Here is an 18,465-nt window from a genome sequence, read left to right as displayed (position 1 = left end):
CTCCACATACTGAGCCTTCTTTGGTTTTTGAGCCGTCTGTATATATGCGTATTACATTTGTAGCAACTTCCTCTGTGTTCTGTATTATTTGTATTTTGTAATCGTAACATGGCCATTAACGCAACCTCCTTAACGTACAGATCCAGAGGGGTGAAACCAGTAATTAATTCCATTGCCGCGGTTGGTGTTGTTCTCATGACGCTTGTGATGTTTAAACAAGCCAATCGCTGTATTTGATACGATTTTAGGATGGCCGTTGCTTGTAGAACTTTCGGTCCCCATGCAATGGCTCCGTACGTTAACATAAATATTTTTATTACAGTGAAGATCCAGGTGACCACACGGGATGAAAGACCCTATGTGCGTATCACTGTCTTCGACATTGCTCATAAGCCTCATATGCTCTTTTTGCTCTACTCTGTAGGTGAGAGATCCATGTTAGCTTCCTGTCGAGGGAAGTACCAAGGTATTTCCAAGTGTATGTTAATGTGAGCTTTATTTTTCAAATCACTAATACCCAATTTCAGCATTATCTTTTCTCACGATAGATCTGAATGGACAGAGCAAAGTAGTGAATTTAAATGATTTTTTTATTTCGCCCTGGTGTTGTTTTCAAACACTCCAGTCGACCCAAAAGCTGGTATTTTTGTTCCGAGTGAAATCTTCTTTTAATATTGGAAAAGAGCCATGTAGCAAGTGTTTCATTATGAATCGGCAAGTTTTTATAGAAAATAACTGAAAAACCAATATCAGTCTGATAAGTAATCATGGAATAACTAGGATGCTGTGTACGAAACTGCTACTTCCAACTGAAGGACGAATTATTTACGCAAAATGAGGGACTGCCAATGGGATCGTCACTTTCACCGGTTATAGCCAATATATATATATATATATATATATATATATATATATATATATATATATATATATATATATATATATATATATATATATATATATATATATATGGAGTGGTTTGAAAATCTGGCCATTGAAGAAGCCCACAAGAAGCCCCGAGTCTGGTTGAGATACGTAGACGACACCTTCCTAATATGGAACCATGGGAATGCAGAGCTACAGTTTTCTGAAGCACATCAACAACGGAAGTCCTTCCATCACTTTCACAATGGAGAAGAAAGTCAACAACGAATTGTCTTTCTTAGACGTATTGGGTAAAGAGGACCGACACTAAATGGGAAACATCTGTATATCGAAAACCCACTCACACAGGACAGTATCTGAACCAGAAAGCCAACCACCATCAATTGATTAAGAGAGGAATTATCAAGACTCTATTAGACCGTGCTTTTCTTGCTTTGTTGCTTTTGGGCTCTGTAATACAAAGGAAGGTCTCGAAAAGGAATTAGGCATCATCAAAAATGACCTTCAACGAAATGGTTACTCCAGAGTGATGGTAGAACAGGCTTTAGCTAGAAGACAGCAAGAGCTCCACAGGAAGGAGAAGCCGCCACAACCAGTACTTGTACTTCCATACATCAGAGGATTATTGGAAAGGATAAGAAGGATTGGGTCCAAGTATAACATCAGGACTAAGTAATAAAAAATCCAACAATTCCGTTGGTACCTATTAACAACATTCCGATCACTACAAACGGCTGCAGACATTCAATTTGAATGGTATGTCTCGTAAGTGATCCTGGTGTTTTTGAAAGAGTTCGGGATGGATCGTATTGAGAAAATAACAGATTTTCAACAGATTATCACGTTTTTGTTGAATCTCTGTGATGAGTTACAAAGCAACCTAACTCTTTTCAATGAAAACTAATAAATGTTTGCAGTATTATTTGGATCAGATTCTCAAATACGTATTGCCGCAATTTCCAAACTATTTTTAATTTGACAATACCTGCCTAAAGTGAGTTTTATGATTGTAACCAAATTTGCTCACCATACAGTCCAATACCAATCCATGTTGCTATAAAAAGAAGAAAAAACAATAAACAAATGACATCCGTGCATGATCTCCTCTTCAGGGGTCCTCGAAAATCGGGATCATGTTGAAGTGGTTCACCTGAAACAAAATCACTTTGTTAAAATTACATTTTTTGTATTGTTAATTTTGGTTTCATTACGTTAAGTATGCTAATAATTCTAGACAAAGTAAACATAGAATCGACATGACCATGAATTTAAAGCAGACAAAGTTATTTCAGACAAGTTAGGAGTTATTTGTTTCCTAGCAGGAAAATTGAAGATAACTTTTGGAGAATCAAATAAAACTTCAAGTATAGCAATAAATAACATGAAATTAATAGGAGGGGAGCCCACGATGCAAAATGGGGATTTACTCGAGCGTCATAGAGACATATTAGGTTGCAAAGCTTAGATTATAAGAAGAAAAAAATGTTATATAATATATATCTTTTCATCGGTGGAGCAAGCGGCTATAGATTTTTAAATATGTAAAAAAATACTGTTGCATGAACATACTCGAGCGCGTCAGATATTGATAGCATCAATGTCCTATGTATTTTTAATAATGTTCGTATGTCAATCTGATCATTTGCATGATGCGGGTGGTTGTATGTAAAGTAAAAAAAAAAGATCTCATTCAATAATCTGACGATGTTGATCTGACGCAAACTCGCGGCCTTCATTATAATGTGCAAAAAAAATCGCCATTTTGAAATACTCAAACGCGTCAGATTAAGATATATACGGTTCATCTTTATGTTCTAGATATGCTGTCTCATAATCTGACGATTACCTATAGTCCGTTCATAATTTGTTGATAGCTCACTGCAAGTTTGACCCTCATTAGAGAACTGAAATACAGAGAGGACAGCTAATATGATATAATAACAAAAACCAAACTAAAACTGGCAGTTTAAGATGTTTTCGACTGACCCACCTTGTATCTGAAGAAATACAATACAGCTATAAAACTTTTAATCCGATTATGTAGGTATTTTGAGTGGAAATGAGTGACCAGTGTCGTAGAGTATATGATTAAAACATTAGTTACTTTAAATAAATAAATATATTAATATTCTTAAACTGTAGGAACTGTAAACTGTATTTTTATTTTAAAAAAATTTCTTTATTTTATTCAAAAATAATAAGTTACTTGCAATTTGTAAAAGATACATTTATTTAAATTATACCTATTTTTAAATGATATAAACTACGATTACTTACAAAACTATTCAAATTCAAAATAAACAGGATCATCTTCGGAATCCAAGTCGTCTTGCAGGTTAATAATTAGCGGTTGTGTCTCTACAGTCGCATCAATTATATTGTCAAGATCCCACATTTTTAGTTCTTCTTCTATTGCATGTCTTAGTGCATCTCGCCAATTTTGTTCTGTAATATGTTGTAAAGACTCATATAACAATTCACGTACAGTTTGTATTTTATATGACGTATTTTTTCTAGCCACATAGCTTTTCATTTGTGCCCAAATGAGTTCAATTGGATTTAATTCGCAGTGGTAGGGTAGAAGTCTAAGGACTGTGATGTTTCGTCTTTCCGCCATTTTGTCAACTACGTATTTCTTGAACTTAGATTTGTGTTGCCGGGCAATTTTTAAAAGTTCTGCTTTAACCATTCCATCTTCGTAAGGCAGGGACTTATTCCGCAGCCAGTCAATGATATCCTGTTTCTTCCACGGAGTCGTTGGAAGTCTTTCAACTAGTCGTGAATGATAAGGTGCATTATCTAATACTATAATTGAGTTTGGTGGTATATGTTCAATCATCTGCTCAAAATACTCTTCGAAAACATCAGCTGTCATCTCCTCGTGATAGTCTTTTGTGCTTTTGGATTCAAATTCCAACAAACCATGCTTAGCAAATCCTTTTTCACTGCCAATGTGAGAAACTATTAATCTACTGCCTTTACCAGAGGGTGGGGAAATACCAGTAGACCAACCTTCCATAAAGGCTTGCCTGGAGCTTGATATATTTTTATCTGTCCAAATTTTTGTGAGAGTATGACCTGCGTTTACCCACGTTTCGTCCTGATAGTAAATTGGCCTTCCTTCAGCCCGAAATTTTCGTATAGATCTTAGATACTTTCTTCTCCAACATATTATCTCTTCCCGGTCAATCAAAAGTGATTTTCGGTCTGATTTCTCCCACCAGAAATTTAATTCTTTTAAAACTTGCCACAATTTGGTTCGTCCGACATGAGGCAAATCCGGGTCGTCTCTAACTTCTTGTAAAATTTTGTTTAAGTTGGGTATTTCTTTTTTGTAAAAAAATTCGTGAATTTTCCTTCGAATACCATTTTTGGCAAATTCATCAATTTCAATAGGTTTTCTCCCCCTCTTTAAGTATTCGTTTGTATTTGGGTTAGCTATACCTTTTTTTTTCTTTCTGATAGGAACCTATATATTGTTGACTCCCCTACGCTCGTCATGTTGGCACAACACTTGATTATGTTCTGAACAGTGTTTGTGGTATTCTGAGAAACCAGAGCATCGTGAACGTTCAAAACAATAGTCTTCTCTCTTGGTGAATAGAGAGACTTACTGACTGTACGCAACAGTACCGGTGTAAAACTTGATGATGTTGATGATGATGACGAAGCCATCGCAAGCAATCAAACAAAACAAGCAGGAACGAAAGGTACGTATATGTTTGTAGGAATATGAAAAAAAGTTACTCACGCACTGCACAAAATTCGCAAAATAAATATTAGAGACGTTAATTACTGCCGTAGACGCCGAAACACCAACGAGCCGTAAATTAAATGCGATTAAAAAATGTACTAAACCAAAAATTATTTTCGTTCGTAACAACTTCACCCTTTCAAGGCAAGTTTCGAATATAAACTGAAGCTCTATGTTTAATGAATAAACACCTCAGGAACCTCCGCCTATGATTTTACGAGTTTTACGACCGTTTTATGACTTGGGCCCTCACTTTGTGCTATCGACAAATTATGAACGGACTATAGAGGGATTCGCCTAACCTGACAAAAAAAATAATTTTTTAAAGTTTTTCTGAATCATTGAACTTAAATAATTGAAAAGCTTAGGAAATAGCATGCAAATAAATGAGTGAATGTTTTTTAAATAGTATACTTGTATTTATAAGAAAATAATTAAAAAAATATGCTCAAAAAAATTGAATCTTTTGTAATCAATTAATTAATTAATCATCATCTTCATCTTCATCACGAGCGAGTCTCTGTGATCAGCTGTGATGGCGTCATGACAACAGAATTCAGAGTGGGAACGGAGTGAGAGAGTAATAGATAGATAAAAAGTGAAAAGAAAATAGAAACGCGAAGAGGGAAATATAGGTATTACACACGAAACAATATTTTTTATGGACAAAACACAAGCACTACAAAAAAATAATTCTCAAGGCGCTCTAAGAGCGGTGCCTGTGCGACATTAGCGATTCATATTAGATTTGAATCGCTGGAGAATAAATTCATTTGGAAAAACGTTCTCAGGAAGTTTATTCCACGTAAACGCAGTTCTCCAAATGAAAGAGTTTTTAATCAGTGAAGTTCGAGGTGTACTGAGTTGAAGCTCAAAACGATGAGCAGCCACAGTCCGTCGCGTATTTCTGATATTTACCGCTCTTGGTAGAATCAAATGTGCTAAATCACCTGAACACTTCCCGTAAAAGTATCTTTAGAAGACAAATCCCAAACCTTTCTTCGATGTTCCAGACTATCAAGGTTGCAAGTGATGTTATGGTCTCCAATCAGGAGGATAACTCCTTTCTGGATGGAATCCAGCAGCTTCAGGGTATGCATACATGAGAACAATACTCGAACACAGGTTTGATCTGAGCTTTATAAAGCATCAAACGTTGCTGAGGTGTGTACAGTTTTCTGGTTCGGAATAGTGTTTCAAGCTTTTGAGAAACAGCTTTTGCAATTCCAGCGACATGATTTTGTACCAAGACATATTGGTGTCCCCTAACAAACTTATCGAAGCAGAAAGTGGAATGGTCTGTCCTGATATTATTATATCGGAAACATTTATTTTTTTGGAGAAAACCGATACCTGAGTTTTTGTGGCATTGAAATGCTCAAAATTAGAGACTATAACTAACTACAAATCATTATAAAATAACAGAAATAAGATATTTCACGATAAATGCATATCTTGAAAAAAAAATAACAATGAAATGCACACAAATGTGAAATTAGTTACAGAAAGTACATGTTGAAAACGAATTCAAGTGTACCTAATAGAAAAAAAATGCAAACTGAATTTCCACTAATTATATTTTTTTTATTTTGTTATGGAATAGTGTTTTTTTTTATTTTATCTAAAATTGAATTATATACAATGATCCCATCGTGATACATCGAATTTTCACCAAAATTTTTTTGTATTTTATTTTTAGACAGTAATTTCGTTAAACTTGTGACATGATTGTGAATCTGTCCAATTCGAATAAAATTCAAGTTTGTTTGCTTCATATTATTTCAGCAGAATGAATGAAACAGCTTATTTTGAGAATATATAGTGAGTTCAAGTCTAATAAATAGTTTGGTTTATATAAGTTTAATGTTGGTTTCAAATATGGTAATTTATAAATGATTCTAATTATTTTGTTTAGTGAGATTTTCAGGTTTTTTATTGTAGATTCACTGCCTGTTCCTCAAACAGTGCAAATGTGAATAAATGAAACTAAAATGTATATTTTTTTAAAAGTTCATAGATATGGAATTTCTAATCTTGTAAAAAATTCCAATAAGAAGAGATATTTTCTTTCCAAATTTTTATGTTTATGTATAAACCTAAAAATTTTATTTCTATGTATTTATTAGAATTATGATTAAACATAATCGAATTATTTGAAGTATTAATTAGTTTTAGGAAAATATTCATACATGGGCATTTATTGAAATTTAGCCTCAATTTATGTTCATTAAGCCAAATAAGATTTTTATCCAAATCATTCTGTATATCATTTTTTATTTTTTCGTAAGTTTCTGAGAAATATATGATAGTAGTATCATAATTTGATTATATCATTCAATTTCGAATTGGCTGCAAAGTATATATAAATAAGGAAAAATCAGGACCATGGATGGATCCTTGAAGTACATCACAAGTTATATATCAAGGAACAAGAGACAAATTTCTCATTTATATCGATTTCCATTTGTATTTATATTTATTTTTGAATGTATTATATATTCATGCATTCATATAAAAATTATATGAATCAAAATAGTTTTCTCTGATATTTCTAATATCATAAATATCTGGAAAAATGTAACATTCAAATATCACTTCAATTTAATGGTAAAATAATTCATTGAAGTTAAAAAAAAATTTATTTGAATGCACAATTGTAGTGGAAAAATCAATAGATTTTTGAAACTTGCATCAGTAATCTATTATGTTAGATACATTTTCACAATATTCATTGTTCTCATATTATGATACATATCCATTACAAATATTTTAATGTTTTGACTATTACTTCAGAAGAATATTAGAATAAAAAATAAGTATTCCAAATATTTGAATTGATTTTTTATTGACACAATGAACCAATACGAAAGTTCAAATGTTGTCTATCACTTTGTTATAAGCAAAGGCAGAATTTATAGAATAGAGAAAAATAACTGATAAATAATCTTTGGACAAAAGATGTGAATTTTTTAAAAAAAGATCGCACTTCAGCAATGGTCAAAGCCACATGTTGGAATTTTCCGTTCACCATTATGGAACCCAAAACCGGCAAGAGAACCTATTGAATTTCGAGAAAGATTGATTGGACACAGATGTTTATAAATAATGTTTTTGGATGTGAAATGCATAAGAATAAAAGTATTATTGCTACCATCATCATTACTGATCATTCCGCTCATAAAATCAAAGTTAATATTTATTTCAACTATCTTGTTTGACGTTGCATAATTGGAGTGAATTAATTAGAAAAGTGAATCATATCCGAAGTTCAACAGTTCATAAATTTATGGATAATTCATCTTCAAATTAATAATAGCTGTGTCAACTGAAAAAAGGAGGAGACTTGTGTGTTTATATAGAATAATTTGAGAACTATAACAAAACATCTGATAAGTGTCAAAATCTTCGAATTCGAAGTATTTTAAATTTTGATAACAACTCTAGTATCTACTGTATCTCTAGTTCAAAAAATTATCGGTACAAAGGCATGTATTCATTAACTTTAGAACTCATCAACTAATATTATTCAACATTAATGTATTGTCTAGCAATAATAATAATTTAATGACTTACGTCTAGTACCGGGCACCACCATTTCTATAAACTACCTTTACCTTGGTCGGAACTAAACTGAAAACTGAATGGGAATGGGCCAACCGGCCAACGTAAGCTTTGTGGACCATTTCTATCATCAAGTAAACACAGGAATATACAGGATGAGATGTGGGTGCGAGAGAGATTACCTACAGATTACGTAGTAGGTAGAAAGGCTAATTATTCGAAGAATTTGCTATTTATCTGGCAAAACCAAAGTCTCAATAGATTGATGTTATATAAATGTACGTAGATACTTCATTCTTATTTTGCATTTTTGAATATTATAAATAATTACATTTATTATCAAGGCAGATATTGTATAGGCATACAGTAAAAAATAAGTAAGATCACAGGTTGCTTTGAAATTTTTATCTCTATTGGAGAAACTATTACTTCATGCCAACAGCGCCATGTTCCATAAGAGAATTCACACTTTTTCAAACGGAGAAATCAAATTTCTTGGCCTTTCAACGACATCATTCGTTTGATTATATTATTGCAAAGATGAACTATTTTGAATCAAGAAAATATAATATCATCTGAAAATCTACCACCTATTTAAAGAGAAAAATAAACTGTTTGAAATGGAGAGCAATATCAACTTGATCTGAAAACATATTGTTTGTTTGAATTCAAAACTGTATCCCTTCAAATAACTCAATTCGTTTATAACAAGAGTTTTGTATATCTATATAGAAAACTATATTATGATCCATTGAAGATAACAAGAATTTTGTATAGAATCAACAGGGTTTCTTTTAAAGAATTATTTCATTCATTTCAGTTTGAAATAAACTGTTTTTTTGAACGTAGATATTATTGAGAATAATTTATATTTAGTATTATGAGAAACTAACAATGTGTTGTACGCGCCAGTATGTGTTGGAAAGTGACGTTAGTGTGTTGTGATTTTAAGAAGTAAGTGTTTTATGTGTTTGTAGGTAGTGCAATTCTTTTCCGATTATTTTGTATCTACCATAATGGAACAGATTTCACAACACTGTCTTATACAGTTGGAAGATATTTTCATGGGTAAGTATTGTAATTGGATAAAATTGAGGTGTTTGGGTTACTTGAGAAAGAAACTCCGCTATATCAGTAAGTACTGCGTTGTATACCTAGTACCGAAGAGAAATTGGTAAACTTTGACAGCAACTCTTATTTTTGCCCTCATTTTGCGAAAATTATATCAATGCTTCGTAATTTTTCAAACATGCATTATTACATTTGCCGAGTTCTGCAAGTGTATATTAATTTGAACTGAAAAATCCTCCACGTTGATTCAAATTCGCCAATCTCTTGTTCTGAACATTTCTTTTATCTTGTTTCATATAAGTGCATTTTCTCTAAATAAAATTATATTTTCTCTTAGACCTAATTCATTTTTCATTGAACGAGAGAGGTACTTATAGTTTAAATATAATATAAAAAATACCAAAATAGGCGCCAGTAGGTATAAAAAGCACCTACATGACAGCGCCACTTTCTGATTTCAACATGTTAATGTTTGTTGGATTCCGAAACGTCTTTGCTTTCTGTAATTACTTCAGAAATTAATGTTTTTATGTTTTTCATTGGGAACAAATTGAATATACCCTACTCAGCTTGAAATTATTTAATATATTTCCTTTAGGAATGTTAGAAATAGGTAGAAATGTTACCAAACTCACTAGAGGGGAAATCAAAATTTCCAAAAACGTGAAAACAGTGAATGTTTCTATTTAAATAGCCACTCACATACCTTCAAGTATGTTTGTATGATCACGAGTTAAATTTTTTACATGAAACATTTTATATTTTCCATTGATTCTCTACGAGTAATAATACTCACACAACACTTTGAATTCCTATAACGGTTTTGAAAGGCAATTTTTCCGTAAAGACTTCTGTCCACTTCAAAGGGATGTGAGGTACGTCTTTTAAATTGGTTATTTATTTCTGATCAAAAGGAATGTTTAAGCACCTTTTAACTTGCTAGGAATCGTATGATAAACATTAAGACCTCAGACAAGTTTAAAATTCTAAGGGTTGTCGTTCGTATACGGACAACAATTGGGTTGGTTAACGGAATAAACCCACTCAGTTTTTTATTAAAAAAAAGATTTTATTTTATTTGTTAATTTACAATTTGTCAAGAATATGTCACTTCTTTTTATATATTTTTTCTGATTGAATATTTATTTCTGTTATTTTTATAACTGTATGATCTCTCAATAGTGTGCGGTTGGAATATGGCATTTAAGCAAAGATTAGCAAAGAAAAAGTAGTTATCTATAACGTTTTGTTTTTTATCATATGCTTTTTCAGGATAATATTCATGAATTGCTTCAAATAAACCAATCATAATATATAAAGTATTATTTAATTTCTTCCCTTACCACTTATAGATGCTGTTCATATTACAGATGAGATACTTTGGATTCAAGTAACTAAATACATCCATATGAGAGGGACATTTTATAAACAGAAGCATAAGTTCATCTTGGATGAAGTAAATGAGTTTATTTGATTTAAACAAATGAAAGCGTTTGAATGAAAAATGCTTCTCTTCAAAGGAAAACAATTAATTTCTCCTACGGAGATATTTAAATACTGTTCCAAGTTAGCATATCATTCTTCCAAAACCCAAAAAAGTTTTGCTTCGAGATTAATTTTGCTCACACTGAAGAATACATATTTACTTCTCTTGAGCTAATGTGATGATTTCTATTGAAATGTATGCACAATCTTGGCGGAATACTTTTTTTTTACTTGAAAGAAGCGTTTATTCAGTCCATTTGAATTGATGATTCAAATTCAACTTGAGAGAATATATTTCTCAGTTTATGAAAATATTTCTTCATGAATATAGGAGAGCAAGATTTCTTTAAGTCGAGATAATGTTCTTCAATTTTTCGAGATTTTTATTTTTACTGTGACGCACTTCTTGCCATTCCATAGGTAGTTTATCAATAAACTATCACCAAAAATTTCAAATTGTAACTACATTTTATTTTATTTGTGTCATATTCGATTTCTTTGTTCATACAATGAATTGTTTTTTCGAAAAGTGATTCGTTTTTACAAGCGAATTATCTCTCAAACATATTTCACTTCACCTCTTCATAATTCTCATTTGCCAAAGTGAATCAGCAGTTTTTCATATCTTAGATTTTCCTCAGAATATTATGCATGTAAGGTTTTTTTGAATATCACAATTCTAAAGAATACATATCAAATCCTCAACAATTGATATCCACTTTAAGTTTTGCGAAAAGTGCTCAGAAGTGGAATAAATACTGATATTCTCATATCCATTGTAAATTATGACTATTCTGTATTCGTACTGTTACATAATAATGTGAGTGAATTCATTAAAACCAATAAGAATGAAACTCCACTATCGGATAGATTGGGAGTATACAAGTTGACTTATGGTTCTCGTCCAAAGTTTTTTATCGGACAAACCGGAAGAACTTTTTCAAAAGAATGAAAGAGATAACGCGTAGTTTTTTGAATAGGAAGACCAATTCAATATTTGCCAACCATCATTTGAGAGAGGGGCACGAGTTCAATCACATAATGACAAAATAACATATTGCATTTGGAATAGAAAGGTTCAAATTGATTTGAATTGTTTCCTTTACATTTAGTGTACAACGAGAAAATTGATAACTATATAGGACAGGTCTCAAAAGTCAGTAAAATGATGGTTCTGGTACAAATTGTATTCATTATTCATGAATTGTTCATGAAACTGGAGGTTATGAATTTAGCATGTGAAAATTTGTCAGGTAGTAATAATCATAATGATTCCAATTACTTTAAAAGCACGACACAGATTTTTTTCAAACTGTACCGTTACGCCTGAAGATGCTATTGTATAGCGAAACTCGTGTCGCGGTTTTGTAAACCGCATTGAAGTGTGTTTTTTTGAATAAACTTTTTACTAATTCATTTGATTTTCACATAAAATAAATAAAATTTGAATAGGTATAGAGCAGAGAATTAACATGCATTAAAGTAATTAATTTTATTATGACATGTACAAGACAGGCCATTCAACCACAGTGATAAAAAATGATGTTAAAAATTAAATATGAAAAAGACCGAATTCAGTCTTGTTCAGAACCATGACTATTCTTGATAAAGAAGAATGAATTACATAGTGACACCTATTCATTCATTTATTTATTATCCAAACAACCTATTACAGCCTAATTAGATGGATGAAAAAATATAAGTTTAGAGATAATCCTTGAAAATCATTCTGTATATCATTTTTTATTTTTTCGTAATTTTCCGAGAAATATATGATAGTAGTATCAATATATGATTAAATCATTCAATTTCAAATTGGCTACAGAGTTAATATAAATAAGGAAAAAAACAGGACCAAGGACGGATCCTTGAGGGACAAGAGACAAATTTCTTATTTTTATCAATTTCTATTTATATTTATATATATATATATATATATATATATATATATATATGAATCAAAATAGTTTTTTGTTCATGTTTCGTAAATTATCACAAATACCTGGAAAAATGTAACCTTCCAACATTACTTTCATTTAATGGTAAAATAATTCATTGAAGTTAAAAAAATATTATTTGAATGCATAATTGTAGTGATACAATGGAAAAATCAATAGATTTTTGAAACTTGAATTGGTAATCTATTATGTTAGATGAATTTTCACAATATTCATTGTTCTCATATTATGTTCAGATAATCCTTGAAATATGTATAAAAATAGTATAATAATTACCAGAACTGTAGAGGGAAATACTACTTAAATAGGTGAATCTAATATATGCTCTAAATTCTTTTTGCGAAATACTTATTGGGAAAGTGTCAAGTCAAGATCTATTAATATTTTCGAATGATTAGTGGTGCTTTCGTTGCGGTACTAATGGTTGGGATATTGAACATAAGCAAAAATCGGGTGCGACAAGGAGGTTGGTACGTGAAATATGGTAACATCTAAGAATTTCTGAGGAATCAATGTTGTTATTCAAAAGTTTGTGCATGAATATCATTGAAGATAATTGGCGTCGCTTTTCTAAAGATAATATTTTAAATTCATGTCGTAGATCCAAAGACCTTGTTGATTTATAGTTTAGCCACTTGTGATATCGCTTGCAAACCAACCGCAAACCAAATAATGTAAGCAAACTCCAATTTTGGTCTCACCAACGAAAAATAACGTAAATTAATAATATCTTTAGATAATGAAGAAGTTTGTCTGGTCATAAAACCCAACATCAGACTACCAGATATCATAATAATTAACACATAAAAGTTATGCATTATATCTCAACCCAAGATCTTCGGTTTCAGTTTTTCTTTCAAGAACCACACCATCCATGTGATAACTAAAAATGATTGGCTCCTTCATGCGAGTTATTAAGATAACTGAACATTTATTAAGATTGATTAATAATTTCTCTTTCAGACTCCAATCTGATATGTTATTTATATTATTTTGCAAATATATACAGATTCGGACTGTTTGGACTGATTTCAAGAGTTTTAAATCATCAGCAAAAAGAAGACAATCTGAATATTTCGAAGTTGACTTTAAATCATGATGAAAACGATGAACCGAAGTGGAGCTAGATTCGATCCTTGTGGTAAACCTGACCTAACTGAAAATTTATCTGACGTGTTTCCATTAAGTTTGACAATGAAAAACCTATTCTGAAGATAATCTTTCGTTAGTTCCAAAAAGTTCTTTGAAATCCCATTTTTACTAAGCGAAGTAATCTTATTATTGCAAAAGTTAGATTATTTATTGTTTTTCTATAGGGAATATAATAATAATAATAATAATTGAGAGGGCAGGTTGAGTGGGCTGAAGTCGGAAACTGAGGACAAATGCAGAAGGCTGTCATTCTTACTACCTGCCAATTTGGCAAGTAGTACTATTCTCATGATTCAAATTACGACAAATTACAAATTACGACATAGAATTTTTACACCCATATTATTTTCAGTAACAGTAGAATACATGTTCAATTCATCAAATATATTGATCTTTGTAACGCAACTTTTTTTGATTTATAGTACAATTCCATAATAGTAGGCAATAAATTCTCAGAAATAGTATTGCATTAAAACCAAAACATTGTTGTCAGTCATTTCTGAGAATTTAGTACCTTCTGTTTTGGAATTATACTACAGTATAAATAATTTTTATAAAACAGTAGATATATTTTCTAGAAGGTGTTTACTTATTTCTTGAAACTATAAACCATAAAAATAATTTTTGAATCGAAATTTAAATGGATTACTTTTAAAATCCGTCATTCAGTTGTCGTAAGTTTCTGAACTTTCCAATTCTATTATTACCCGTATCAAGACCTTAGAGATTTCCGATTCCATTATCTTCTAAATTCCTGTATCATTGGTTGACTTTGTGTTTTTCCTGATTGCATCGATAGTGTTATCGTTAGTATTCATAGTGTCAACACAGCACAGAATAAATATATAATAATAATTTGTACTGAACCAATCTTCAACTCGACCAGTGTTAACTTTGTCTGGACTATTATAGTTCTGTTGAACGAATAGTTTGAGTCAGTGTTTTCAGTTTTCACTTGAATAATTTTCTCATCTTACCGTCTTACCGTCGTAGATGGTAAGAAAATCAAATACCTCTACCCACTCCATAGCCGTGTTTGAACTAGCAATTTATGTGATATTGTTGAAAATGAAGGAAAGTCTATTGGCTATTACAAATATAATGAACAATATTTGAAAAATCCAACTCGACTTCCTCGTCTATGTTAAAGTCTTCAGGTAGACTATTTTTTCTTCCAATGCGTTCCTTTTTGCAAATAATAATTCATGTATTGCTCATCAAAAATAACGATTAAAAATAACAAAATAAAATAACGCTTTGTATTTGATGTGCAAATAGCAATGTCAAAAAATTCAAAGATGTAAAGATTTAAATGTTAGGGCTTGCAAGATACAATAAAGAATGAAAAGAGAAAGAAAGAAGAAATTGAATCAAAGAGACAGAGAATGTAGACAAAGAACTAAGAAAATTTGTTTTGAATAATTTTTCCAAGTCTGTTAGTCTACAGTGTTGAATAAAAAAAACTTTTGTTAGCAAACAGATTGTTTGAAAAAGCTGATTTATTGTGGAGGAAATATTATAAGAAAAGATGCAATATAATACAATACAATACAATACTTTATTTTTCCTGAGACTTTTTTACAAGCATGGAAATCATCACACACACAGTAAAGATTGGAGTTAAAATCAAGTGATGACATATGGAATATACATAAAAAAAATTAAATCAATAGCAGATGTAAGAGATAATTATATAAAATGTCAAGCAGCCAGGTAAGTTTGAAAATATTCATCAAGTGAATAAAAGGCATTTTTTTAAAGAATATTTTAACGCTATTTTTGAAATTTATGGGATTTGAAATTTTCTTAATGAATGTTGGAAGTTTATTAAATATTTTTATAGACTTAGCATGAGGTCCGTTTGATACAGATGTTAATTTGTGTACAGGAACTATCAGATTATAGTTTTGCCTGAGAGTATAACCAGCAGCTATGCGGATAATATCCCTTTGCTGAAACTCATGGTAATAATTCTTAATGTAAATGACACAATTTAAAATATACATGGATATCACAGTTAAAAATTTGTAACTCAGTAAATAACTGCTTACAAGAATCACCATATTTTTTAAAACACATGGTTCTTAGTATCTTTTTTTGAGCAATCAACAGATCATTCAATTTGCTGCAGTTACCGTAGCAGACTAAGCAATAATTTAGACTTGAGTGAACATAGGCATAGTAGTAGCTTGATAAAATATTAATGGGGACAGAATTTCTGAGATTCCAAATAACGAAAAAATGCTTGAATAATTTAATAGTCAATATGATCATTCCAGGATAATTGGGAGTGAATTTTCAACCTTAAGAATTTGACTAGTTTAAATATTTTCTTTTTATGCGCAGGGATACTTGACACCACTTTTTTACGCATATTAAGATTATGCACATTGCACATCTGTTCTATAAGATAAATGCTCATATAAGAAAGAATATACATACTACAAGGAGGCATCCACGATTTAACATATCCAACTACTTCAAATCTACTAATTTGTATGAATTTCTATATCTTCTAATACCGAATATTAAGAACTAGCGACCCGCCCGGCTCCGCACGGGTGCAATGCTGATACTAAATATAAATTCACCCACCGGAAATTTAAGGACATGGAGGAACTAAGATGAAATAGTAACTTTATTTTATGTTCGCGCCTTTCTTATTGGACCTACATACAAAATTTTAGCCTCCGAAAATATAGAGGTACGGAGAATCAGTGATGAAAAGGTAATTATCAGATGTAAATGCCCGCCTTTTATCCCCAAGGGGAGCACCCCAATTGAAATATTCAAAAATCGTGTCTTATTGCACATCTACAACATAAAAAGAACATATATACAAAATTTCAGCCTCCGAAAATATAGAGGTGCGGAAAAACAGTGATGGAAAGGTAATTTTCATATGTAAATGCGCCCCTTTTATCCCCAGGGGGAGCACCCCAGTTGAAATATTTAAAAATTCTTTCTTATTGCATATCTACAACATACAACGGACATAGATACAAAATTTCAGGCTCCGAAAATATAGAAGTGCGGAAAAACAGTGATTTCAAGGTAATTTTCATATTTAAACGCGACCCTTTTATCTCCAGGGGGTACCCTAGTTGAAATATTAAAAATCTTTTCTTGTTGCACATCTTCAACATAAAACGAACACAGATACAAAATTTCAGCCTCCGAAAATATTGAGGTGCGAAGAAACAGTGATGGAAAGCTAATTTTCATATGTAAACGCGCCCCTTTCATCATCTGGGGGCACCCAGTTGAAATATTTAAAAACCCATCCTTATTGCACATCTACATTATAAAACGAATCTACATACAAAATTTCAGCCTCCGAAAATATAGAGATGCAGAAACACAGTGATGGAAAGGTAATTTCCATATGTAAATGCCCCCCTTTTATCCTCAGGGGAGCACCCCAGTTGAAATATTTAAAAATTCTTTCTTATTGCATATCTACAACATACAACGGACATAGATACAAAATTTCAGGCTCCGAAAATATAGAAGTGCGGAAAAACAGTGATTTCAAGGTAATTTTCATATTTAAACGCGACCCTTTTATCTCCAGGGGGGTACCCTAGTTGGAATATTAAAAATCTTTTCTTGTTGCACATCTTCAACATAAAACGAACACAGATACAAAATTTCAGCCTCCGAAAATATTGAGGTGCGAAGAAACAGTGATGGAAAGCTAATTTTCATATGTAAACGCGCCCCTTTCATCATCTGGGGGCACCCAGTTGAAATATTTAAAAACCCATCCTTATTGCACATCTACATTATAAAACGAATCTACATACAAAATTTCAGCCTCCGAAAATATAGAGATGCAGAAACACAGTGATGGAAAGGTAATTTTCATATGTAAATGCCCCCCTTTTATCCTCAGGGGAGCACCCCAGTTGAAATATTTAAAAATTAATTCTTATTGCACATCTACAACATAAAACGGACATAGATACAAAATTTCAGGCTCCGAAAATATAGAGGTGCGGAAAAACAGTGATGTTGAATTAATTTTCATATGTAAACGCGCCCCTTTTATCTCAAGGGGAGTACTCTAGTTGGAATATTAGGAATCCTTTCTTATTGCACATCTTCAACATAAAACGAACACAGATACAAAATTTCAGCCTCCGAAAATATTGAGGTGCGAAGAAACAGTGATGGAAAGGTAATTTTCATATGTAAACGCGCCTCTTTTATCGTCAGGGGCACCCAGTTGAAATATTAAAAAATCCTTTCTTATTGTACATCTACATTATGAAACGAATCTACATACAAAATTTCAGGCTCCGAAAATATAGAGGTGCGGAAAAACAGTGATGGAAAGGTAATTTTCATATGTAAATGCCCCCTTTTATCCCCAGGGGGAGCACCTCAGTTGAGATATTCAAAAATTCTTTCTTATTGCACATCTACAACATAAAATGGACATAAATACAAAATTTCAGGCTCCGAAAATATAGAGGTGCGGAGAAACAAAAGGTAATATGTAATTCGCCGTTTTTACCCCCCAAGGGGGGGCACCTCAGTTAGAATATTCGAAAATCCTTTCTTAATTAATATCTAAGATCTAAGAAGCACCTATAT

General features: G+C 31.7%; 1 protein-coding gene across 7 annotated transcripts in view; it reads right to left on the bottom strand.

Annotated features, from left to right (window-relative positions):
• Positions 1 to 18,465, bottom strand: part of Ctl2 (Choline transporter-like 2) — a 76,004-nt gene that overhangs the window by 25,448 nt on the left and 32,091 nt on the right. For 6 of the 7 annotated variants that reach the window (XM_074177992.1, XM_074177989.1, XM_074177990.1 and 3 more), the window contains one exon: positions 1,913 to 2,035. In XM_074177992.1, the coding sequence (XP_074034093.1) occupies positions 1,913 to 2,035 (123 nt within the window). Of the gene's footprint in view, positions 1 to 1,912; positions 2,036 to 8,212; positions 8,250 to 18,465 lie in introns of those variants that run through there. The other variant, XM_074177994.1, reaches the window with a different exon arrangement.

This window comes from Leptinotarsa decemlineata, unplaced genomic scaffold, assembly GCF_025532065.1.
Source record: "Leptinotarsa decemlineata unplaced genomic scaffold, Ldec_3_MD MMD2_tig00003335_RagTag_RagTag, whole genome shotgun sequence".
NCBI lineage: Eukaryota > Metazoa > Arthropoda > Insecta > Coleoptera > Chrysomelidae > Leptinotarsa > Leptinotarsa decemlineata.
The sequence above is the reverse complement of the archived record's forward strand: the minus strand, read 5'-3'. Positions and strand labels throughout refer to the sequence as shown.